The sequence below is a fragment of the Artibeus jamaicensis genome, unplaced genomic scaffold, assembly GCF_021234435.1.
Source record: "Artibeus jamaicensis isolate MK-2021 breed Jamaican fruit bat unplaced genomic scaffold, CSHL_Jam_final scaffold_847, whole genome shotgun sequence".
In the NCBI taxonomy this organism is placed as follows: domain Eukaryota; kingdom Metazoa; phylum Chordata; class Mammalia; order Chiroptera; family Phyllostomidae; genus Artibeus; species Artibeus jamaicensis.
This window is the reverse complement of record NW_026522057.1, coordinates 25,790,016-25,814,679: the sequence shown is the minus strand read 5'-3', so window position 1 is coordinate 25,814,679 and position 24,664 is coordinate 25,790,016. Positions and strand designations below refer to the sequence as shown.

Sequence of the window (24,664 nt, the reverse complement as noted above, 5' to 3'; positions counted from 1 at the left end):
TGCCTGTGGGCAGCTCCTCAGTCTCAAGTGGGGCCTTCGGCAGGTCTGAAGGAGGCGGCCGCCCTTCAGCTGCGCACGGCCCAAGTCCCCCACCATGTGGCCCCAGCCAGCTAGGAGAACTTGGCCTGATTCCAGGGGCAAACCTGGCCTTTCCCCTTCCCTGCCAGGGTCGAAGGTCACCGACTTCTCTCCCTGAGCCTCCCAGCTCTTCCGGGGAGGTCGGCCCTCCTGCCCTGAACAGCTGGGTCACCACCAGCTGCGTGGGGCTGATTTCAAAAATAAAAGGTAACTCGAAAGGTTTTTTTCCAGTTTTTATTGAGTGAAAATGTCAAACCTTGCATCAGTCATGCAAAAAAAAATCAAATAAATAAAACACATATATTAAATTTCTAATAGCACTAAATTCAAGTGGAAAAATATTCAGTTCTTAATAACCAGGTGCCGAGGAGACCAGATTCAAGTAATCAGAGCACACGCTGTTCAGTTCGGTTCTCACGTTCTGCATTTGCGTCTCAAAACCTCTCTATATATCTCTCTATATCTATATATGTATATACATATAGATATATACACACATGTGCATACGTTATTATTTTATATTTATATATATACACATACATAGTTATAAAACATTAAAAAGAGCATTGGTGGATCAAGCATTGTTTTCCCCACAGAAAGAAAATAAAACAAAAATTACACATTAAAATTCAAAATGAGCTAGCAATGGCTTATAGTCCTAGTGTGCAATATGAAGGTTACAAAAGGCTAGACTTCGCACTGTGGGCGTCTTCTTTTTTTTCTTTCTTTTTTTTGTTTGATTTTGCTACATTGAAAAATGTTTTTGTTTTTTTGAATTTTTTCCTTTACAAAACTCCTTCCACAGACTCCTGGGTTCTGTGGTTGGGCACACAGTCTGGGCGAGCGCGCAGCAGCAGCAGCGTGGGGTGCCCGCGGGATTCAGGAGGCCCTGGTGGGGGCTGTGTCGAAAGGCTGCTTCCTGCTGAACCGGGGACGCTCCGTCCGACCCCTCCTCCCCCCTGCTCCCTCTCCAGTTTCGATGGTCCTGGCTCTCTGGCTGTGGGCAGCCAAGAAGACAAAAACAAAACAAAAAGAAAAAGGAAAGAAAAAGGGGAAGGACACCACTGCCCCCCAGGTGAACAGGGCTCCCCGTAGAGACCTGTAGGGATGTGGCTCTGGGTGACAGGCCCTCCCCAAGACTGGGCCTTGCTCTCTCCCTGTGGCCAGAGTCTCAGGGTCCAGATGTCCACTTCGAGGACCTCTCACTGAGATCCGCTGGTGGCCTGGAGTGCAGAGGAGGTGAGCAGGAGGGGCCCTGGGCTGCCCACCCCGCGTCCCTGTCACCCTCATAGCCACGGCCAGGTGTGTGTGCCTGTCAGGCGGCCGCTCTGGGCTTTGTGACCTCATCGTCTCCGGGAGCGGGGCGGTTTTGAAAAGGGAACCCAACCTGGGTGGGGCGCATCAACAATGAAGCATCCCAAACAAAATAAAACACGGGGTGGGGGAGGGGCGGTGGGGGAACAGCCCTGTAAAGCCACACGCATAACCAATAGAGAAAAACTCAAATGTTAAATTAACTACGAACTTGCTTCAACAGTAAAAGTCCTCTTATCTTGCCTCTACAAAATTCAAGTTAGGAGTTGGAACCCCGCGGCCCCCAGCAGTGCCAGTGCAGACCTCCCACTCGGGGCGCTGCGCTCCACGCGGCCCCGCAGCGCAGGGCCAGGGGCAGGCGGCCCCGCCCTCACCTCCCACCTGCTTCGCTTCCTCTTTGTTCTGTGTAGAGTAATAACCTTGATGGGGAAAAATACTGTACAACTTTCTCGCATTTTTTCCATTTTGAACAGTAACGCCCCAGCCAGTCGCATCTTTCCTGCTCCCACCACCTGGGGCGCTGAGACCTGGGTGGGTGGGCACCCAGCCCAGCTCTCCGGTGTGTGGGGGGCACGCAGGCCCAGGGCGCCCAGTCCGTCCCCAGCCCTCGGGAGCAGGTACTGGAGCAGGCCGCGCAGTGGGGACAGGGTGACCCCGGGGCTCCTGGCTCTGCTCCTGGCACGAGGTCTCCTCCGCGGTCCCTGTAGTGTCCCTGGGCAACCGTCCTTGCCCCGCCCGCCCCCACAGCAAGGAGGGTGGGCCTCAGCTGTGTGACCGGGCCCTACCAGATGCCACAAGTGCCGGCCGCCTCTGGTGGTTAGGGGCGGGGGTCCCTGGGACCCCCAGCGCCCGTCCCCGTCCTGAGCAATGAGGAATCCCACTGGCGTGGGCGTGGGGCCCGGGGTCCGGCCTCGGGGAGGGTCGCTGGGGGCAGCTGCCGGGGGTCTGTGCCCGCCTCACCCTCGGGGACCCCTGCTCCCCTCTCCCACCCGGGACAAGAGCACCTTCTATTTCCCTGAAGAAGATCCCCGAGCTGCAGCTAGAAAGGTGTGCTTGGCAGCCTGTCTTTCCAGCCGCGGAGCTGCGCGGGCAGCGGGCGCGGGGGCGGCCCCGGAGCACCAGAGGGGGCCCCGCCTCTGCCCTGAGACGGACTCGGGGTCCGGAAGCACCGGCGGGGCGGCGGGGGGGCCGAGCCCGGAGCCGGAGCGCCCCACCCCTCACACGGGAACCACAACGAACATCTAGCTCTGTACAGAGGGAAGCTTGACGTATAAATACCATTTCTTACAAAATTAATAATAACAATAATAAACAAAGGGGTGAGCCCTCAGGGCGGGTGGCCGTCCCCGCTCAGCCCGGCTGCTAGGGCGAGGCGGCAGCGGCGGGCGCGGGGGGCGCGGGGACTGCGGGCGCTCCGAGGGCCACCCGCTCCGGGCTCCGCGAACCCGGCCCGGCCTCGGGCAGCGACTCCTCCGAGTCGGTGCGCAGGTCCTCGTCGTCCTCTTCGTCGTCGTCGTCCTCATCCTCCTCCTCGTCATCCTCATCCTCCTCATCGTCCTCCTCGTCGTCGTCCGCCTCCTCCTCGTTCAGCTCCATCTCCTCCTCGTCCTCCTGTGACGACTCTCCGGCCGCGGGGCTGGGACCGGGCGGGGGCGCGGCGGGGCCTTCGCGGGGCACCGGGCCCTCCGGTGGTGCGGGCTCGCCCGCATCGCCCAGCCCCAGGCCCAGGCCGGCGGCAGCCGTCTGCAAGAAGAGCAGGGAGCCCCCAGGCTCGGTGCCCAGAGACAGCGAGCTGTCCAGGCCGCCGGCCGGGCCGGGCGCGGGGCCCTCGGGGCCGGGCTCGCCCCGCTCCTGCTTCTCGTGCTTGCGCTTGTGCGAGTCCATCTGTGACATGCCCACAACCGTGTGGCGGCAGCCTGGGTACGTGCAGTGGAAGTGCGAGCACTTGAGCTTGTACTTGCAGTCAGGCACGGCGCAGTCGGCGCTCGAGCTGAACTGGCAGAAGCCCGCGGCGCTGATCACGTCCTGCTTGCCGTGGTGCTTGCGGTGCGCCGTGACCTTGGTGCTGTCGGTGCAGCGGAAGCGGCAGCGCAGGCAGTGGAAGTGCGTGCTGGTGCCCGAGAAGGGGCAGTCCGCGAAGTGGCAGCTGAGCGAGGCCTTGAAGCGCTTGAAGTCGTCCAGCACGAGGTTGTCCACACGGTCGTGGTGCTGCGCGTGCTTGTACATGTGTGTGCGCCCACAGAACTTGTAGCCGCAGTTCTCCCGCGTGCAGTGGTAGTGAGTGACCTTGAGTGAGAACTGGCAGGCTGCGTCCTTGCAGTCCTCGTAGAGGTCGAAGCGCCGGAAGCCCTCCAGCATCATGCCCTCGTCCAGCATCTTGCGTGAGGAGGCCGTCTTGCGCCGCTTCCCAAACGGCGACATGTCCTCGATGATCCAGAAACGCTTTTTGGCCCCGGAGGCTGTGGGCATGGAGATGGTGTTCCCTGGGGAGGGGAGTGGAGGTCAGCGCTCCTGCGGGCACCACTCCCAGGGTCCCACCCAGGCGGGGCCCCCGAACCGGGCACAGTGGGCAGAGAGCAGCATTTAGGGGTGACGACTCCTCTTTCCATGGCTGGGGGGGTCTCTCCCACTACACCCCCCACCCAGAGCAGCCAGGGAGCCCGGGCTTCCCCGAGCGTGAGCCGTGTCTGCAGGATGACCACGTGGGCATCTGCCCTGCTGGTGGGGTCGGCAGCTCTGGGGGATGTGGCTGCCGCTTCCCGGCCAGTCTGGTTGGGGAGCGAGGACACGTCCTGGTGTTGACTGAAGCTGAAGGGGGATCTCGGTGGGCAGAGTGTAATCACCCAAGTTGGACGGGGGCCAGGACGCCGTCAGGGGCTGGCCCCTGATGAGGGACAGGCTGGCTCCTTCTCCCGCCCGCTAACCAGTTTCCCGGGGCCGCCTGACTGCGCGGGGGACCAGCCTACTCGCAGAAGGGGTGCCAGGCACTGCAGGGCTGTTTGGGGCTGTAACTCCTTGCCCCGAGGAGTACCGATTTCTCCTTGGTACCGAAGTTCCTTTAAGGTCTTGTTGGGGTTCTCTACCCTCACTGAGCTGGGAGAGGGCAGGGATGGAGCAGGAGCTCAGGCAGTGAGTGGGGGCCCATCTGTGCCCACCCTCCTGCCCCAACTGCTCCCCAGGACCCAGGATGCCCTGCGGCCAGCGCCAACCGCTCAACGGCAGCTGTGCTTCTGCCCCTCGCTCCCTGGGTGGGGGGACCCTTGGAGCAGCAGGGGAAGGAGCGCACCACCCGGGGCTGCACAGTCGGAGGGAGAGGGCACCAGGCCTGGCACCCCCTCCAACTCCCCAGAAACATGGAGGAGCTCTCAGGCCCAGCCCTGCCCGGGGTGGGGGCCAGCATCCACGGTCACCCCCTGCTGCCCTGTCCATCTGGGGCCTGTCACCCACCGTTAGCAGGTGAAGAGGAACCAGGGACTGCGATGAGGTGGGAGGGGCTCCCAGGCAGGAGGAAAGGGAGGGCCTGGGGCCTGGAGACACAGGCAGGTGAGGAGTGGCTGCTTGGGGCCTGAGGTCACAGGGCTCCAGCTGATTATGCCAGCAACAGAGCTTTCTATGGGCTTCTTCCAAGGGGGGGCTGCCCTGCTCTCTGCCACACCCCTGGGCCTGGCGCAGTGCCTGGCACTCGGGCAGACTGTGGGGCATGAGTGGAGGGAGAGGCAGAGCCGGGGAACGACCACACAAGGGGATGGGGGGGGGCGGATCCCATCCACAGGGAGCAGCAGACACCGGGTGGGCTGGGAGGCGCCCCCACCGCTGAGCACAGCAGGGCCCCGGGTCAAGACTCTGCCTCTTCCTGCTTTGGCTCCAGGGCTGGCGCTTCAGGCTGGTGTTAGGAACCGCCGAACTCTGGCCAGTCCCAGGCACCAGCAACCTCCCCGAGACCACTGTCTGCCTCCCTTGTGCCGGGTCCCAGGTGAACTCCCAAGAGCTGGAGGGGCAGGCTCTGCCTGGCCGCAGGAATCTAGGGGGGTGGGGCTGGCAGAGCCCCACCTCAGGGTTGTGGGCAGCTTCTGAGATGGGTCAGAGCCCAGGGACCCCTGGCGGCGATGCTCTGGCCGGCCCGGCGCAGGGCAGCCGTGGAGAGGAGCAGACCCCAGGTGAGAGGCCGGGCTCTCCAGGCTTGAGGGGGCTGCCCTTCGAGGCGCAGAGGGCGGCCCCGTCCTTGGCCCTGCAGGCCACAGAAGAGGGTCAGGTCCTGGACCCTAGCCTCAGGGGCTGGCTCGGGTGACAGACACGGGCGAGAAGGCACGTGTGCGTTACCTGCAGCGTCCTGAACTAGGGGGACGTCACTTTTTACTGGAGTTGGAGTGGCAGTGATGGGCGGGAAGCTGGGCGGGCTGCTGATGGGGTGGGCCAGGCCCCGGGCGGCTCCGAGAGCGGCACTGAGCAGAGAGTATGAGAGACAGGGTGGAGAGAAGAGGCATGGGAGGGCGGGGAGGGGCGCCCGGAGCACTGCCGGGGAGAAGGGCGGGGTCAGGGGGGTCGGTGGAGCCACGCGGGCAGCCTGGTCACCGGCGGCAGCAGGAGGAGGAAGAGGAGGAGGAGGAGGAGCCGGGCAGCCTGGAGAGGGTGGAAAAAAGCAGAAACAAAACAAAACAAAACAAAGAGGAAACAAACAAAAAAGAACCAAAATGAGAAACCCAATGGTAGAAGCAAGTATGACATGAAAATACACGGACAGATGAGGAGCAGAAAGGTGCCACAGAGAAGAGAGGGGAGGAGGTGGCGGGACACAGGACGGAAGGGGAGGCAGTGCGCGGAGAGGTCTCGGGCTCAGCGAGGGCCTGTGGCAGAGCCCTGCCTGGGCGGGACCTGCTCTGGGGCCCAAGGACCCTGCTGGGGATGACGGCAGGAGGACCAGAAGAGCTGCCAGGGCTGGATGGGGCAGGCATGTGCCTTGGCCCCTGCGCATTCATAGGCCCGCTCGCTGGCTGGGGGCTCTCCCGGAAGCTAAAACCGAGGGCGGAGCGCCGGGGACGTGGGCAGGGTGCAGCAGGTGGCCTCAGTGACCCATGCCCCAGACCAGCTGACTCTGCTGCACACTGGCCTTTCTTTGAGGCCACTTGACCATGAACCTCCTGTCCCAAAATGGGCTCAGCAGTGCTGGCATTCGGAAGAAGGGCCTGGCCCTGCCGGAAGCTCCCGGGCCCCCCTGCCCCTTCCCGGCCCGCCCCTCACCCGGTCCCCTGGCTGCCCACTCACCGGCCGCGGTGCTCTCATTGCCCACAGGGGTGCTGGAGCAGCTCCGGTCCATGGTGGACGACTCCGAGGACACGGCGCCCGGGCTGCAGCCGGTGTAATCCATGTACTCGTCTGTCTCCGTGTCCATCAGGCTCGGGGGGCCCTGAAAGGAGGTGGGGGCCCTGAGGAGGCTGGGCTGGCAGCTGTGCTGCCCAATGGGGGCAGGCAGGCTGGTGATCTGGGCGGCGCGGCCCACCGTCAGGAAGTGGGAGTGGGGCCCCGGGTGGACCAGGCTCTCACCTGGGAGGGGGGCACCCGGTCGAAGTTCTTCCCCAGCATCCGCCGCATGTGCTTCCGGGCATGGGAGGTCATCTGGTGCTTGAGCAGGAAGGAGAACTGGCAGCCCTCTCGGATGCAGTGGAAGTGGCTGTTCACCTGGTTGTACTTGCAGCCTGTGGACACACCCGCCCGGCCGTCAGCCCCCCGCTGGCCCAGGCTCAGGACACCTACTGTGTGTCAGGCACTGCCCTGGGTGCGGGGGAGTGGGGCCGCAGGGCACATGGCTCTGGGGGAAAGGGCTGTTCCCTGGTGATGGCATTTCTACAAGGAGGGCTCATACCCCAGCCCTCCAGCCTAACGGAGGGCACCGGACAATGGCAGGCTGGCCTCCATCCCCTGCCCCAAACACCGAGAGGCCCATGGGATCCAGGGAGGGGGACCCTAATGACCTGTCTCCTAGGTCAGCCACCTCCCAGCACACCTCCCCTGGGGGGCCACAGGCCAGCTGGCCCTCTGCCCTACCCCCCCCCCCACCCTGGGCTTTGCTCTGGCTGCGAACAAACAGCATAGGCTGGACTGAAACAGTATCAGTGAAGGGCAGGTGAAGGCCTGTCTGTTGCCATGGCACCTGAGCTGGCCAGGTGTCTGGTATCATCCCCCAGCTTTGTCTGGCCGCAGCTAGCACCCAGAACACCCAAAGTTGAATAAATAACAGCAACTACAGAACACCCTGACACCTGTAAACTGAGCCCAGAAATAGCACAGGCCACTGTGTGTTGACATCTGTTGCCACGGTTACCTACCCTCTCTCGGGTCATGAATTCTTTCTGAATAATACTTGAAGGGAAGGTTTGTGCCCTCTCTTTTCTACCAGTTGGCTTTGGGTATCTCAGCCTTCCCTGGTGGAAGGGCCAGTGGGCAGCAGGCAGTGGCCCCACTCCCCTAAGGCCCCGCTGCTGTGACTGCCCAAGCCACCATGGGGCTCGCCTGCAGCGCCAGGGTCTCCACCCACCTGCCCTGCTGGGGCAGATTCGTGCCCCACGCTGGCAGGCCTGTGAACAGGAGGCTCCGTCCTGAGGCGGGATGGCACCTCTGCCCTCTGCCCGCAAGTCCTGGAGCCCCTCCCTGCAGGTACCCCCAGGGCAGGCTTGGTGGGGGGGACAGCTTCACTGCAGGGGGCCCAGCTCTCCCCAGCAGTCAGCTCGAGGCACCTGCTGCCCATCCGGGCTGCTGTGGCCTGTTCCCGCCAGCCCTACAGCCCCTTCCTTCTGGGTCACCCCAAGTCAGAGGTGCTCTGGGCTTAGCTCGCCATGAACCTGCTTGTCCCACCAAGTCCCTGGCACTGAGCACAGTGCTGGCCACCGTAGATACAAGAAAAAACCTTAGCTGCCGCTGCTACCACCCCCACCGCCCACCCCCCGCAGTAGCAGAAGCTCTGCACGCGGCTGTCCCTCCGGAAATGTCTGCCGAGTGCATGAACAGGCCAGCGGACAACCTCGGAGCACCTCAGACAAGACGGCACGGCCCCAGCACCGATCCCAGGACAGGGAGCTCAGGGGCCCTAACACTGCCCAGAGAGCCCTCTTGAAAAGAAGAGGAAAGAGAACCAGGTCCAGGCCTGGACACCTTGCAGCGGCCCCCAGCCTTCTCCCCGGGGCGGGCGCCCCGCTTCGAGTCCCGAAGACCCCTTTTCACGGGCTTGCGGGCTTTGACTGTTTTCCCAGTTTGACAGTGCAGGGCCTGAGACACTTCTAACCCAACGTGGACCTGGTGTGTGGGGGCAGGAGGTGGAGTGACCCAGGCCACCAGGGCCTCAGGCGCCAGAGCCACAGCCCTGCCACCAGCCGCAAATCCCTGCCCCCTCCCTGGCCTTCAATACCTAGCCGGCCGCACTCCTCGCGCTTGGTGAAGTACTTAAATCCGTTGGCTGCCCGCCGCTCGGCCTTCTCGTGCTTCTTTATGTGCCACGGCAGCTTGGTGGTGATGTTGGTCACAAAGTAGCAGCCGGCCCGGAGGCAGTGGTAGTGCCCGCGCATCCGGAACTCGCAGTGCTGCAGGGGCGGGGGGGGGGGGGGGCATCAGGACCACTCCCAGATTCCGGGAGCTCCCACCTGCCCCGGGTCTCCAGGCTGAGACGGACCCCTGGTGTATGGGTTCTTCCATGCTCAGAACCAGGAAACACAATCAGGTGAAGACCTTTCACATGTTCAAAGGCAGTATGTACCTTATGTCACTTGATTACAACATCCTATCTGGTATAATTGCCATTTGCCTCTAAGAGGTACCCAGAGCAGACATCACTAATCTATCCTAGTTCTTCTCTGCTGCCCAGACCTAGGTCCGGACCCCTCAGCGTGCTCACCATAAAGCAGGGTAGGCCTTCCTGATGAATCCGAGCTGCCCTTCCTGTCCAGGGCACAGACAGCTCAATCTCTCTATGGACCCAATGTGCCTATTTTAAAATCTAGGCCTTTGGGGAGAGAGAACCTCACAAGTTCCAGGAGGCAGAACGATGCCAAGGGCACAGCGGCCGCTCAGCCTGGAGTCACCAGTGAGGGTTCGGGTAAGATGACAGAGTTCACCCACTGCGCACTGACTTGAACCCCTGCCCGGTTCTCCAGAGGCAGACAGCACCCATCCCAGAGTCTGGAGAAACCCTGTTTCTCCCCTCCCTGCCCCTGCACCCCTCCCCGGCCCCTGCCTCCCCCCTGGCTCACTGGGCGCTGACCTGGTTGGGACAGAGACACTGCAGGGAGTAGTAGGCAAACTGGTCGCGCACATTCACCAGGTTGTTGTTGGGGTTGATGTGGTCCAGGCAGTGGGACTCGGCCTTGCCGGAAGTTTTGCAGACGTACTTGCAGTTCCCAAAGAGGCAGTGGAAGTGGAACTTGTTGGCATACTTGCAGTCCGTCGCCAGGCAAGGATCGCTGCAATGAAACCACAGCCCAGAAGGTCATTGGCATTCCCGATGCCCTCCCCGCCGACGTCCTGACATTTGCTCGGGTTGGGGTTCTGCCCTCCAAGGCCCCGGCGGGGCAATCAAGAGGAATGGTCCCTGGGCTGCCCTCCTGCTCAACAGGATAATTCAGCCCGAGGAGACTACAGATCCCAGCATGCATTCCTCCCTTCTTTTTGGAGCTCAGAAGGTGCAAAAGGGACTCTGGAGTTGGGCTGCCCAGAGCATTGCATGCTGGGACACGTAGTTTCCACAGCCACACCTCAGGATTAGAGATAAGGATGCCTGCGGTAACTTCTTGTATGTGAAAATGAGGGATGGATGGCGCTGCCAGCCCTGGCGGGGCGCCAGCGAGGCCCGGCTGGCGTGGCGCAGGCAGGGCCCTGGATGTGGCTGACTGATGGGGTGCGGGCGGGCGGGAAGCCCTCACTGCCAGGGAGCCTGGCTACCCCGGGACCCGGGCCAGAGGGAATGTGTGCCTGGTGTCAGGTCCTGCCAAGGTGCAAAACGGCCGGGGCTCCCAGGACCATCCCAGGGACTGGGGTCCCCACCCACTTACAGAACTGCACAACCAGCGGCGTGGAGGGGCTGGCGGGGTGGGAGGAAGGCTGGGCCTAGCCCCTGCCCCAGAGCCCGGTCCCTGGGCTGCAGACTGGCATGCAGGGCACAGCGCTCCACCGCCTGCCCTGGCTGCACGAGGCTGCCCCCACAGGGGGCCCCGTGGGAGCTCTGACAGGGTCTGGCAAACTAAGAGGGCTGCCACTCTCTGGCGGTGGGTCGGGGAAGGGCAGCGGCGGGGGAGGGGCGGAGGAGTGCCGGCCCCTCCTGTCTGTGGGCCCCGCCCCAGGTGCTCAGAGAGGGAGGACAGCTGCCACTCAGGCGGTGTGTGTTCACATACAATTTATTACTTTTATTGAGACCAGGAAGCCGCACACATCATGATACAGAGTCACCGTTCTCGCCGCAAGCAGCCACCACCACCAAGTGAGGAGGGTCCCTTCCACCCCTGAGAGCTCAGGCCACTGTGCAGGTGGATGGGGGCCTGGAGGGGGGCCTCCCTCTGCCCCCCAACTCCTGACTTGGCTTGCCCTGCGGAGACTCAGCCACGCACGTGGGCCCCGGAGGAGACCAACAGGGTGGCCTGGGGGGAGGCACAGCCCTCCTTGCAGGCCTTCGGGCAAAGACCCCCCACTCCCAGCCCACCTGCGTCGGTCCGTGCAGCTTCCCCTCTGACTTTCTGTAACAGTGGCCACCGCCACCACCACAGTCTCCCCCCACCCGGGCCACCTGCTCTGGGGACAGGCAGTGAGGTCAGAGCAGCAGCATCTTTGGCTAGAAGGCCGTGGCCTGATGACCGGGTCCCACAGAGGCTGAGGACGGCCAGGGCTAACCGTGGGCTGGGGAGCAGCGACTCCTCGGCGCTCCCGGCTAGCACCTACTCCCGAGACGCACGGGGGACACGAGACTCCCGGCTCATCGAGGGACTCACTTCTCCTGGAACTGGAGGAATCCCGGTTTGACCTGGGGCTTGGCATTCTCTAGAGAGGTCGTTGCCAAGGGCGAAGTGGGCAGGCGAGGCACGGACGCTGGAATCTGAGGCATCTGCGGGACGGTGGAAGCCAGCTGCTTCCAGGCGAGCAGGGTGGGGGTGGAGGGCACCACGGCCAGGCTGGGGGTCGGCCCCTCCAGAGAGGAGACCGTGGCCGTGGTGATGGGAGGCGCCGGAGGGGACGTGGGGGCCAAGGAAGGTTTGGTCTCAGCAGCTGAGGCTGCGAAGGAAGCCTCCGAGTTTCCTTTCACGGCTCCTCCCTCCGTCCGGAAGTGGAAGCTGCAGGAGGCACAATGGGGTGTCTCAGGTGGGAAGTGGAGGGGACCCTGAACAGGTCGGCCCTGCCCTGCCTCAGAGGCCCAGGGGCCCAGTGTCCCCGCCTCACCCCCAGGGCCAATGCCCACTAGCAGGGAAGGACTGAGAACGGTGTTCTCTGGTTCTGAACTTGGCTCCTGGCTCAGCCCTAACTACTCCTTACTACTTGTGACCTTCCTGACGTGTCTGTGCCTAGCTCCTCCCTACTCAGAGGGGACTGGGGGGACAGCAGGCCCTGGCTGAAAAAGGCCATCCTTCCAGAACCTGCTCTGAAATGTAAAGGTTGGTCTCAGTGCTGGAAGCCGGCTCCCCGGCAGACCAGCAGCCAGGGCTGCCCGGCAGGGAGCCTGACCCGGGGCTCGGGAGCAGTGGAGATCCACTTCAAATGCTTCTAATGTCTGAGTTCCGTGCCAACAGGGGCTGGGCCTGTTGCTTTTCAGCTCAAGGGGTGTACAAATGTCCTTATTTTTAGGTCACAGAGAATCTACATACACACAATGTTTTGGCTTGAGAAGGCCTTCACCGGGGTCCCCGGCAGGGCCAGGGCTGGGTCTCTGTGGCCGCCTGGCCAGCTCTGTGGGGAGCACGGTGGAGGGGCCGGGGCTGCCCAGTGGGGCGAGCTCACCAGGCCTGCTGCGGGCTGAGCAGGAGGGGGGACCCGGAAGCCTGCCTGTGACCGGGCAGCACCTTCTGAGAAGCCAGCTCAGCTTCTGGGTTCGTTTCTGGGGGGCCAATGAGCATGGGTCTCTGGTGGAAGGCAGGGCGTGGCCCGTGCAGCTCCAGCCCCGCCCAGCCTGGACCCCAGCCTGGATAAATGAGGCCGGGCTTGATGGGCCCCTTCCGAGGACCCCGACTCACTTGGCATGCTTGATGGCCCCGTCCAGGGTGCTGAAAAGTGCGCCACACTCTTCCACCACACAGTGGAAGTGGGCCTTGTGAAGGAAGTCACACTGGGCGTCGCAGAAGTCCTTGGTACCAAACCTGGCCAGAGGGGTCAGCTGGTCAGAGGAGACACCGGGCTCTGGCGAGGCCAGGGTGGTGTGGGGCGGCCACCAGGACTGGGGCACGACCTCACCCTCCCGCCCGCGCTCCCAGCTGGCCCCTCACCTGCGGAGGTACACCTTCCAGGGCTCCGACAGCTTCTCCTGCACCAGCGCCTTCGCGGCCTTGCCCGGGAAGGGCGAGGACTCCACGGCGGGGCTCCCCTCTGCTTCCGTCTTGATGTTCAACAGGCTGCCATGGTTGGGGCTGCCCTGAGACATCTGTGGGGAGGACAGGGGCCATGCTCAGGGCTGGGGAAGCTCAGGACCCATACCAGGCTACCCGGTGAGCAGCTGCGGCTCTGGGCCACTTGGGCTTCTCCCAACCGACTAGAGCACAGCGGTGCCCGTCTGTGGCAGGGAGGACAGGAGGCGGGGCCCTGTGAGGCTCCGGCTGTGGAAGAGCCCCGTCCATGCAGAGGGTGCCTGGACCCCTGCCTTGGCCGGGGCTCCTGCTCACCAACCCAGTGCTGCCAGGAGCCAGCACTCAGGCTGAGGCTGAGGCTGAGACTTGGGGCACCCTCCAGCCCAGCTTTCCCCAGGCTCCCTGGTTATTTTCCTGCCAGGTTTTCAAAAGAAGTGCAGGGGGAGGAGGAGTGGGGGGAACCCCTGTGAATTCCTTGAGAACAAGGGAAGGCACACAAAGGAGGAGCAGAGAGGGAGGGAGCCAGGCTCCTGGGGTCAGACAGACAGCTGGGAGCTTCTGGGCGAGAGGAGGGGGCGGGACGGGGGTCCAGGCAGTGGCCAGACCGAGGCTCCCACAGGAAGGGGAGAGAGGGCGCAGGGGCAGGACCTAAAACGAAGAAAGGAGAGCACGCAGCCAGCAGGATGGAGAGGGAAGGAACAGGGGCCAGGTGCAGGCGTGGGGCAGAGGGCAGAGGGCAGAAGGCAGAGGGCAGAGGGCAGTGGGAGGCTCCTTCCCCGCCCAGGGCCCCCGCCCCACGGTGTCCGGCCCAGGCCCGGCTCCCTCCTCAACCGTCACTTGTGTTCAGTAACCAAATTAATCTTGCTGTAGTCAAATTGATCATGTGAGGGGGGAAATATATTTGAAATGATATATAATTCACAAAGACCCTGCATTATTTAAAATAAATATTCCGGAGCGACCTCTGCGGAAGGCGTCCGAGACCATTATTCACCCTGAAAAGTGGAAATGGATGCTTTGCCCCCACTTTGGCCCCCTCCCCCATCCCTTCGTCAACAAACAAAAATATACATATATAAAATAAGTAAGTAAATAACATTAATAACTAACAGTGGGAGAAGTTCGAGGGCTCCCGAAAAGCTTCTGGAGCCCTCCGTCTGAAAGGAAGAAAGGGTGTCAGGGGCTGGGATATATTTCTTCAGCCAGTTCATTAAATTAATTTGTAAGCAGTGGCTCTGAAATTATATCCGATGAAAAATGGCCTCAAAATTTAAATGGTACAAACTCATCTTATTAGAGGCAAAACATTAAAAAACAAACACATCCCCCCCACCCCCCAGCACGACTTTAATTTCTCTGGGTGGGGGAATGGGAGGCGTGTGATGGATGATTCTTACCTTATTCATAAGCGAGGATAAAAGAGATGAATTTGCCGGGACTGCGTGGCCATTTGATTCATTGCTGGAACACACAAACCAAGGGGCCCTGGCTCAGACCTGTGAGAGGGACGGAGCCGGAGCCTTGTCCCTCCCGACCCGGCCCTGGGGCTCTGGCCGGCCTGCTGCACCTGCCCGGGCAGGGGGCGACCCCTTGCCAGGAGGGCGTGGCCCCTGTCCCCAGTGGGGTCTGGCTCCTGAGGGTGCTGTGCCTGGAGCCCCGGCAGGGGAGCGGGGCAGGGAGGCCCCGTCCGGCCTCACCTGGGCTCCTTCACTGTCAGGTCCAGGCTGCGGTCGTGGGAGCCCTCGAGGGGCCCTGGGACGCCAGCACTCTCCCCGGGCTCCTGCTTCAGCGGGGCCGGGGCGAACCTGGCGGGACTGGCCTGCTGCCCATTTCCTACAGGGGAGGGGAGGGAAGATGATGTTAGAGGGGCCGAGGGCTTCATGTAGGGCACAGCCCGGAACCCCCTGGGGGGAGGGCAGCGGGCAGGGTGGGCTGGGGCCCCTGGGGAGCCCTGGCCGCTCGTCAGCGATCCTCCCCACTGACATGATCGCCTGTGACGCTCAACCCTGTGTGGCAATTCTTCAAGTGATAATTATTGCAAAATTATGTCAAAGTTGTCCAGGCTCAGGGCCTCCTGGATGAGAAGGGCGGGAGGCTGGGGAGGGGGCTGGGCCAGGCGTGGGGGCCCTTCATTTTCCCCACCAACTGTCACAGTCAATTTGTGGGGCTGCCGCTTAGGCTTTTATTAAAGACTCTGTTAACGCTGAGGGAAAGTGGCAGATCTGGACTGGGAGCTGCGCCTCCTCTGCGGGGCCCCATCCCACTGTTGCCGGGGCGACGGCCCTGCCTTCCACTGAGCATGCCTAGGAGGGGCATCTGCTGGGTCAGGGCTATGGAAGCTGACAGCCAATCAGAGCGGTTCAAACTATGTGACCTCGCCCGTCAAGCTGTCCAGGACAGGGATGTGAGGCCGGGCTGGACGGGGGTCAGGTGGGAGCCGTCGGGCCGTGGGCCTGGGGGAGAGGCTGGAGCGGGACAGGCAAAGGACTCGGGAGGCCGGGCAGAGTCGGGCCAAAGAAGTCGCTGACAGGAACATGTCCACCCAGCCTTTCTCCACAATCCCCAAGTGACTGAAATATTAATCTGCCCCCAGGCACTGCAGCTGACAGAGCGCTGCTTCATGGACGGCAAGTGGCATTTTATTAAAAAAATACAGGAAAACAAGCCCTCTTCCTCTTTGCTTGACCTTTCTTTTGGGGAAAGGAGATTTTTCTGTTGAAAAGGAAGTACTTGGCAGTCTGGCCACGGAGCGCAGTGTGGCCTTGGAGGGGCCCCACCCCCGCCTGCAGGCACCTGGCCAGAGGGGCGTGGCCCCGGCCACCCCCGGTTCCCCAAGCTGCCAGCTGATAGGAGCGGCCCAGTGGGGACACCACGGTCTTCTGAATTCGGAGTGTCCACATTCCAGCAGCTCCCCAAAGTCACCGCCCAAGGTCCCCAAGGAAAGAGGACCCAGCCGCCCTGGGAAGCCCTGGCAGCCCTCTGGGAGGTCTGGGCCACCGTGACCCTCAGTCTTGGCCAGTCTCAAGACGGTCTCGCGGGGAAGCCAGGCTGCTGAGGTCCGGGTCGCTGCTTCACCGCCTTCTAGCTCTGTGCCCCAAAACAGACTGTCCCCAGACTGCTCCATCAGCTCCGCCAGGCGGGACCTTTGTCCGTCTTGTTGCCCACCGTGCCGCACCCTCTGGGCACCTGGCCCTCAGCAAGACCGGTGGGTGTTGAATGTATGAATGAATGAAGTGAGCCAGAAGCCAAAAAAAACCCCCCAAAACCCCAAAACCAATAAAACCCCGAGGGAAAAGGCAGAAACAATTTTAGAAAAGCAGAAAACATGAGAAAACGGAGGACCGCCCCTCACGGCAAGCCAGCGGGGGACAGAGATGTGACCGGCTCCACAGCCCCGACACGTGGGAGCCGATGATCCGGCTGAAATGAAAGAAATTCCAATTGCGCCCGGCTCCTTGGTTACACTCGCCATATTTAACCCCCTGCAGACAAGTGCGACTCATGGCTGCCAGGCAGACAGCGCAGGCCGGAACCTGTCGGTTGCTGCAGAGAGCTCTACTGGACAGGGCGGGCAGAGAGGCAGAGCCGGGGAGGCGTCCCCAGCCCCGAGGGGCCGTCCAGGCGCGAATCTCCCTGAGTGTTCCTGAAGTGTCGCCGCCCCTGGGCTGGACTGGTACCTCGCCATGTCACCTGGAGGAAGCTCCAGGGAAAACTGGGGCTCTGGGACTGCCCCCCTCAGGGCTGGGCTGGTGCCTCTGACCCAGCAGGGTGAGAAGACCGGGGTGCAGGCATGCACAGAGGGACGGTCGCCCCTGCTTCACCGATGAGGAGGCAGAAGCAAGAGCTGCCTGGGGTGGGCGGGTCAGAATGAGAGCCCCAACAGGAAGCAAACAGGAGGGAGGCGGGGTTGAGGCACAGGGAGGGCTGGAGGGGCAAAGGGCTGGGGTGAGGGGGCAGAAAGAGGCCTCGGCCAAACACGCCCCCTCCTCTGCCCTGCACCGCAAGGCCAGGGAGTGCCTGGGGTCTGCGAGGTGCTTGCTTCCCGGGCAGGGCCCAGCCTGCTCACCTGGGTCAAAGGTGGCAGAAGGCTTGAGTGCGGCTGCAGCCAGCCTGGCCATCATGGGCGAGATGAGGCCCTTGCTTGCGGAGATCCTCTCCATGATGGAGGCGGGGGGCGCAGAGACAGAGGTGGCAGCGGTTGGGGCTGAGTCGCCAGCTCCCGAGGTGGCCAGAGTGGGTGTGTCAGCGGTTGCCGAGGCCACTGCCCCCGATGACATGGCGGCCATGAGGCCGGGGGTGCCCACAGGCAGGGAGGCGCTCCCGCGGCCGGGGAGAGTGGGGAAGTATGGTGCCGTGGTGGGCAGGCCTGAGTTGGAGAGGGCCAGCGCCAGCGGGATGGAGCCGGGCAGGCCCTGGGACAGCAGCCCCGAGATCTTGCTGTTGGGAGGTTTGGTGGCGCTGGGCACGGCCTCGGCGGCGGCCGTGGCAGCAGCCAGGGAGGCAGAGGATTGCTGGCTGGTGGGGGAGGCGCTGAGGCTGGAATTCTTGCTGCTCAGGGCAGAGAAGTCCACCAGGTCGTCGTTGCTGGACTCCTCGTGCTCGGTGTCCTTGGCGCCCAGCAGCGCGGGCGGCAGCCCCAGCGCGCCCGAGGAGCGGATGTGCCGGCGCTCATGCTTACGCTTGTGCGAGGTCATCTGGCTGGTGGAGGTGAAGGTGAAGCCGCAGCCGGCGCGGATGCAGTGGAAGTGGTTGGTGGCCTTGCTGTACACGCAGCCCTCGTACTTGCACTCCTCGTACTTGTAGAACTTCTTGAAGCCATCCTTGGCGTAGGCGTCGTCCTTGATGTGGTAGCTCTTGTGCTTCTCGATGTCACACTTGTTCTTGAAGGTGAATGTGCAGCCAGGGCGCCTGGATGGGACACCGGGAGCCTGTCATGGGGTCGCGTGGGGCCGGGAGGAGGCCCCGCTCCGCTCCCACCAGGGCCCAGGAGGCCTGGGCCTCCCATGGAAGACGCGGCAGGACACGGAGACGGGGCCTCTGAGCCGCCGTCTACTCCTGTCCCTGCTCCCTGTCCCCTGGGCCTGGTTCCCGGCCTCCTGTCCCTCCCTCCCCCAGGCCAGTGAGTCTCCCTGGCCACTCCCCACCGTTACCTGCAGTGGAAGTGGGTGGTCTTCTGCCCGTAGAACTGGCAGTCGGCCGTGCCACAGTCCTCGGTGGCTCGGAAGCGCTGGAAGCCGTCGTTGATGAGCTGGGTGTTCTTCTTGTGGAAGTTCTCATGGGTCATCACATCTGACGTGCTTGTGTACACCTTGTTACAGCCCACCTGCAGGGGCCAGGATGGCCGTCAGGGGGACGGCGGCCAGGCCCACCTGGGCTGAGGTCAGCACGGCCGCCCTGACGGATGCGGCCGGGGCCTGGGGGCGGCGGACCACTGACCGCCCTGCTCGGGGGAGCTCCCGCACCTGTGCACACCCGGCCGGGGAGGCCAAGAGCTTCACTAGGAGCCATAGGAGAAAACCTCTAACCAAAGCCAGGGCCTGGCCCTGCCTGGGCCAAGGGTCAGCCCGTCCTCAGGGACCCAGGACAGCCCGCTGCATATGCATGGCGGCCCCGGCCCCCAGGAAGTGCTTTTGGGGTCCCAACTATGACCCTACCTCTAAAGCCGCCAGGGGTAGGCAGGGCTGGACCCTGGGGCCTGCCAGTCACCTTTAGCCCAGGGACTCATTTAGTGGACGGCTCCTGGCATCGGGCCCCCCCACCCCAGTGGGGCCCAGGCAGATAATGTGGCCATATTGAGTAAAAACCAGCGGAATCCGAGCGTGGGCGCAGGCCAGGCCGTGCCAGCATCTGCACCATCTCAGAGCCCGCCGAGCAAGCCCCCCTCCCCGCCCGGCCCAGGTTGTCCCCCGGAGCCCATAACAACCCCGGCAAATACCGGGGGAGGCACGGCGGCTGCTGTTTGCAACCCGAAGTCGCTCCCCCTGGACCTGACACCTTGAAAAAGCCCAGACTCCGCGTGGCATTAAAACAAAGAATTAAACAAAAACCTCCTCAGGAACCATTTGCAACGCTGCTCTGGGTGTTAAAGCCTGAAAAATGTCGGTCTGTGTAAACAGCCGGCTGAGCTTCGCCCGCACCAAGTATGGCCATGGGCAGGGCCCTGCCCCAGCCCCCCAGCCACTGCCCGCGTCCGGGGGCGTCCGAGCCCCCGGGACTCCACTCCGCACGCGCCTGCCCTCCTCCCGCCCTGGGCAGGCACCTGCATGCAGTGGTAGTGGGTGCTCTTCCCATTGAGGTGGCAGCCGTGGTAGTAGACGCTGCAGTCGTCCAGTGGGCTGAAGCGCATGAAGCCGTGCTGCAGCGAGTTGTCCCGCTTCTTGTGCATGTTGTAGTGCCGGATCACGTCCTGCTTGCTCGTGAACCGCTGCCGGGAGGGGGCCAGGTTGGCGGCGGCCTGGCCTGCCCCCAGGCCACGCGCGCCAGGCCAGCTGCCCGCCCCGGGGCCCTCCGGTCTCCCTGTGAATAACCCTGCTGGGGGTCTGGGCAGCTGGGATTGCCTCCGGGCCAGCACACTGGACCCGGGAGGGAAGGATTCCAAAGGTTCCAGAAACACGGCTCTTCCCTGTCTTCCCCCTGGGCTCCCATCCGCCCTGCCCAGGAGCAGAGCAGATGAACCGGACCAAGCCTTTCCGGGGGACTCTGGCGGTGACCCCTCCTTTAGCCTCAAGCCACCTGTGGGCTACACCAGCTGGGCTCCCTGGTGAGACAGGGAGGGTCCCCTGTGCGGACTGCCTCACTCCCATCCCTTCCTTGAGCCCTGAACTCGCCAGCAGGCAGCTTTGTATGTGAGTGACAATGCACCTGCACTTCCACGTTATATCATCTCTACACACTGGGGCAGTGCTGCCAGCCTCCCGTGGGCATGGGGACGATGGACGGGACAAGATGCCTGGCCGCCTGGCACAGCCCTGGGTGCACGGCGGACTCAAGGGACGGGAACTTGAATCAGTACCACCAGGATGCGGGGGCTCCGGTCCCTACTAGATGCCTTGTGGGCAGGAACCTGGGAGCACGGACAGGCGGGCGGCTTCCCTGAGTTCCGTTCACGTGGCTGGAGCGGAGTGCCTGACCCACTTCTGGGTGGCCCCCCGCCGGCTGCCGTGCCCGGGAGAGACCTTACCTGGTAGTTGCACTCGGGGTCCAGGCAGTGGTAGTGCTCGCGGTACTGGTAGGCACAGTGGATGTGGCCGCAGTGCTGGCTGCCGGAGAACCTGCGGACAGGGGCAGGCTCAGACCTCGCTGGGCACCGGCCCAAGCAGCGGAGAAGAGTCTATGCCTACACCCCAGAGAAGTGCTCCAGGCCCTGTGCGAGGGCAGAGTGGGTGTGTGGGGGGTCGAGGTGGCGTGCCGGGGTGACACGGTGGAGGCCCGAGAAGGCCAGGACCAGTGACCGAGCCTGTCGGGAAGCCTAGAGCCGTCGAGGTGCAGACCCGTGGCATCCGTCCTGGGAGCGCAGCTGGTCTGGGGCTGACTACCAGGTGAGGCACAGGGCCCGGCCCGACCTGGGCAGGGAGAAGCTGGGGCTGGCCAAGAGCCGCAGCAGAGACGGGGACGAGACTGAGACGGGACTGGAGGAGACGGTGAGGGCGGGAGCCCCGAGGTGGCCCAGCCGCCTTCTGTGTAGGTGCCGCCCCCCCACCCAGCACTGGCCCAGGTGCCGGGACCCTGGCTGAGCCGGCCCAGGGCTCTGCTGCCGAGCGATGGCAGAGGGCTCTCTCTGTCCTGGGCTTTCCTGACACTTGAAACAGTGCAGAGTTATGAATTTTTAAAGCATGGCATCTGTTTGGTTTCCCGAGGCAGGGAGTTCACTCTGCAGCCAGGAGCTCCAGCTGCCTGGCGGCTGCCCACCTCCCGTGAGCCCTTGCCTTCCCCAGGCCCCAATGCTGTGGGAGCAGTTCTCGGGGCCTCGGGACGGTCCCCCAGGGAGGACCTGCCATGACAACTGTGAGGAAGGTGTTGGGTGCAGCCCGCCTTCCTGGCGAGGAAGGCATGGGGCTGGGGGGCACAGTGAGAAAACCCTCCTTACAAGAAACCCCCTCGTAAGGGGGAGAGCCACTTGCAAATAAATATTTAAGCTGAAGCTGCCAAAAAGGCCATCTGCTGAGGCACTAATAATAATGGTAATAATAATAATAAAGAGAGCAGAGCAAAACTGAAAAGACAGAGGAGGATGGGGAGGCGGAGACAGAGAGGGACGAGGAACCGGGAGGGTCAGCAGAAAGACGGCTGCCAGGGCTCCACCCCCGCAGCCGGGGGCCTGATGCGGGGGAGTCTGTGCAGGTGAAGGTCCTTCACCTGCCCATCCTGCTGCCTTAGGGATGCAAAGGGGCAGGTCTGGAGTCAGGTGCAGAGGGTCAAGGCCTGGCCCCGGGGCCCGGGAGGCCACCTGCTCTTATTCTGGCCAGTTCCACAGCGGCCTGCACCCACCCAGGGGGCTGTGGAGGGGGCCCAGCACTCGCCCGTGACGGGGCCCTGCAGGTCCCTGTCCCGCCTGGACTGCTGCTGCCTAGGACAGGCAACCCTGACACAGCCAGGGGCTGGGGCCTCGGAGGCCAGGGGGAGGGCAGTTTGGGGCAGGAGCGTGTGGGGACAGGGGGCAACAGGCACCTTGGCATGGGTGGTCGGACGGACGTAGGGTCCCACGGCCCCCAGACATTCCTGGAGCCCCCCGCCTCTCTCCACGGCAGGCTCCTCCCCTGGGGCCTACCTGGCAATATATTTCTGGTAAATGTTTACATCTTCGGTGACAGCTGGTTTATCTGTGGGCAATCCGTTCCTGGCGAGAGACACACAGGGCACAGCCGATTAGCGGACAGGGGTGGCCTCACGCCCCGGGAGCGTCTGGGGGCAGCTCCCTGCCCTGGGGCCCTGGCCCTTCTTTCCCTGGCTCAGCGCTGTTCGGGGGCAAGTCCTCTGGCTGTCGTCTGGCATGGGTCCCACGAGCTCGGCTCCAGCAAGGATCTCAAGCTGGCAGGGCTGGCACAGCTCCTGGCACCGGGGCATGGGCCCGGCCCAGTCTCACTGGCCTGAGGGCCTTGACCCTCTGTGCCTGACGCCCCTCGCACACTGGGAGACAGGAAGCTGCTGGCTGAAGAGGGTACCGGGCATCACTGGGAAGCGCGTCAGGGAGGGGCAAGTGCAGCTGGATGCTCTGAAAGGCCCCTGCTCCGCCAAGGGTGGCCCCCTGGGTCTGCCCCCAGGTCTGTGGCCCATCTCTGGGTTGGGGGAGAGAGAGGGTCTCCTTCAGCCCCGTAAGATCTGTGCACAACCGTTTCACCACTGCCTAGGGTGGCGATTTTCAGCCATTTCCACCTCTCGGCACACACGAACTGACTATTAAAACTCTGTGGCACACCCACACACACATATATATATTGCTGATCTGAGAAAAACATAGGTGTCGTTTTAATTCAGTCACACCGGATGGCTATTGCTGTGCTGGCTGTTGCCATTTTTTTATTTGACACTCTAGGGGAAAAGAGGTCAGTGGCCCTAAGTATCAAGCATTGCATGTTTTAGGAATCCCTGGGGCACACCAACTGAGACTCACTGGCCTGGGCGTTCTTGCCGAGTGGCCCGCCCCAGACTCTGCCTTCTCTTGCTGCCTTTCCCATGGCCCAGGTGCTGGACCCGGGAGCCATGGCCACAGGCTTGGACCCCTGAACCCCCAACCCAGAGCAGGGCTTTCCCAGACACCCACAGCCTGGCCCTGGCCCTGGAGGCTGCAGGCGGGGAAAGCCTGTCTCAGGTAGAGACAGAGGGTGACGGCGGTCTATGGCAGGTGTGAGCACTCGCATGGACGTGCCCAGTGTGTGCGAGCGTGTGCGTGCAGCATATGCATAGTGTGCGAGGCCATCAACTGGGTGTGCGAGGACACGTAGGCAGAGGCACAAAGCTGGGTGTGGGTGGGCACACACATGAGTGGAAGCCCACGTGTGAGAACGTGAGCATGCATGGGTGCGTGCAGATGTGCATAAGGTGTGAGTGTGTGTCCACAAACATGAGCTTTGAAGGCAGGGCCTGTGCTGGGGGGGAAGGGGGCAGGGCGGGCCTTACTTGACAGTGGAGACGGTCCCCGTGGTGATGGAGTCCGTTTTGGAGAAGGCCGACTTCAGGTACTCGGGAGTGCTGAAGGGCAGGGAGGCGGGCGGCTCGGGCCCTGGGCCGGCGGCACTGGGGGCGCTGGGCACGCTGGCGAGGGGCGCAGGCGCCAGGCTGGGAGCAGGCGGCACCTTGGCAGGGCCCGGCTTTGGGATGGCCCGGACGTCGTACTTGGAGGGGCGGCCCACCTTGCCGGTCTTGAAGGCGATGGCCCCGCCCATGTCCGGGCTGCCCTCCCCGGGTTTAAAGAGGTGCAGGTACTTGACGTTCTCCAGGTCGTACTTGGACGGCTTCTTGTAGGTGCTCCCGTTCTGGGGCCGCAGGTGCTCGCCCGTCTTCAGCTTCTGGATGAAGAAGTCGTACTTGGAGGCCCGGGCCGCCAGGCTCTGCATGGGGACGCTGCCGTGCGAGGGCAGCGGCAGGATGGTGGCCTTGGTCTCCAGGTGCGCGGTGTTGCTGGGCAGCCGCAGGCCGGGCAGGGGGCCCACTGCCTCCTTGCCGACGCGATCCTCCGCCTTCGTGCCGTGGGCCGGCCAGGAGAGCTGCTCGCCCGCCTTCAGCTTCCGGATGTACTCCTCGTACTTGGAGAAACGAGCCCGCTTGCTGAGCGCATCCTCCGCGGCGGGCAGCGTGGAGGAGGTGGCCGCCTCGGGTGTGGGGCCGGCCCGCAGCTTCTCGAAGCTGATCTTCCTGGCCAGCTCGTCCCGCATGTTCTGGTCGTCGTAGCCAAACATGCCGAGGAACTCGGTCATGGTGGTGGCCGCGTAGTCCCGCAGGGCGGAGGCCTCTCCTAGGGCAGCGAGGGCGGGTGGTCACTTATGGGAGGGCGCGGGGGAGCCCCCCAAGTGTGTGAGCCCCGAGCCCCCACTACGGAGGGAGGAGGGGCCTGGGTGGGGAGGGGGCGGAGTGAGACATGATCTATGGACATTTGGCTCACTTGTTAGGTTTTACGACTCTTAAATTAATTTGTTTAAAAAAAAAGTAATTAATACTGGGGTAAAATAAAACGAGTTCATCAATGCCAGGAAAATCAATTTCCTAAATGTTCTGGCCGATGGCTTTTCAGTACATTAAACAAAGTTTCATAAATGTCTCTGCGCTCTCGCTCTGGCCGAATAGGAAAGGGAAGTCGTTTTACTGGAAGGAAGGCCAGACCCCCACCTGCCTCCGGGGGTGGGGGTGACGCTGGGGCCAGGGACAGGTGGGGACGCGGGCCTGTGGCTGGGCCGGCAGGTGAGGGAGCCACTGTGGGTGGGGCCGGGGGCCTGGCCAACCTGCCTGGGGGACCCTCCGAGGTCCTCATAAGTGACACACTGGCATCTTATATCTGGGTGGACCTGTTCTCTGGCCCCAGAGCCCCAGGTCACTAACGGTCCCAGAGAGCAGGCCAAGGGGGCAGAGATACTGCCACCGTGCTCGTCTGGACTCGCTTGGGACCCCCACTGCAGCCAAGATCTACCGGCCCTTCGACCCTCCCGTCACCCTCTGGTCACTTGTGCTCATGCCCAGTGGGCCCCCTGTGGAGTCAGGGCCGGAGAGGCCAGCCCTGCGAGCCTAGGGCAGCGGCCGGAGTGTGGCCAGCCTCC

General features: G+C 63.1%; 1 protein-coding gene across 8 annotated transcripts in view; it reads right to left on the bottom strand.

Annotated features, from left to right (window-relative positions):
* Positions 1-300: 300 nt before the first annotated feature.
* Positions 301-24,664, bottom strand: part of CASZ1 (castor zinc finger 1) — a 144,568-nt gene continuing 120,204 nt past the window's right edge. For 6 of the 8 annotated variants that reach the window (XM_053660495.1, XM_053660497.1, XM_053660496.1 and 3 more), the window contains 16 exons: positions 23,034-23,868; positions 21,685-21,753; positions 20,098-20,188; positions 19,177-19,341; positions 18,068-18,240; positions 16,984-17,825; positions 14,615-14,750; positions 14,315-14,378; positions 12,840-12,994; positions 12,591-12,713; positions 11,358-11,696; positions 9,641-9,839; positions 8,792-8,963; positions 6,934-7,085; positions 6,655-6,796; positions 301-3,875 (listed from right to left, as the gene is read on the bottom strand). In XM_053660495.1, the coding sequence (XP_053516470.1) occupies positions 2,755-3,875; positions 6,655-6,796; positions 6,934-7,085; positions 8,792-8,963; positions 9,641-9,839; positions 11,358-11,696; positions 12,591-12,713; positions 12,840-12,994; positions 14,315-14,378; positions 14,615-14,750; positions 16,984-17,825; positions 18,068-18,240; positions 19,177-19,341; positions 20,098-20,188; positions 21,685-21,753; positions 23,034-23,868 (4,778 nt within the window). In that variant the 3' untranslated portion in view covers positions 301-2,754. Of the gene's footprint in view, positions 3,876-5,712; positions 5,835-6,654; positions 6,797-6,933; positions 7,086-8,791; positions 8,964-9,640; positions 9,840-11,357; positions 11,697-12,590; positions 12,714-12,839; positions 12,995-14,314; positions 14,379-14,614; positions 14,751-16,983; positions 17,826-18,067; positions 18,241-19,176; positions 19,342-20,097; positions 20,189-21,684; positions 21,754-23,033; positions 23,869-24,664 lie in introns of all 8 variants that reach the window. The other 2 variants (XM_037165702.2, XM_053660494.1) reach the window with 2 other exon arrangements.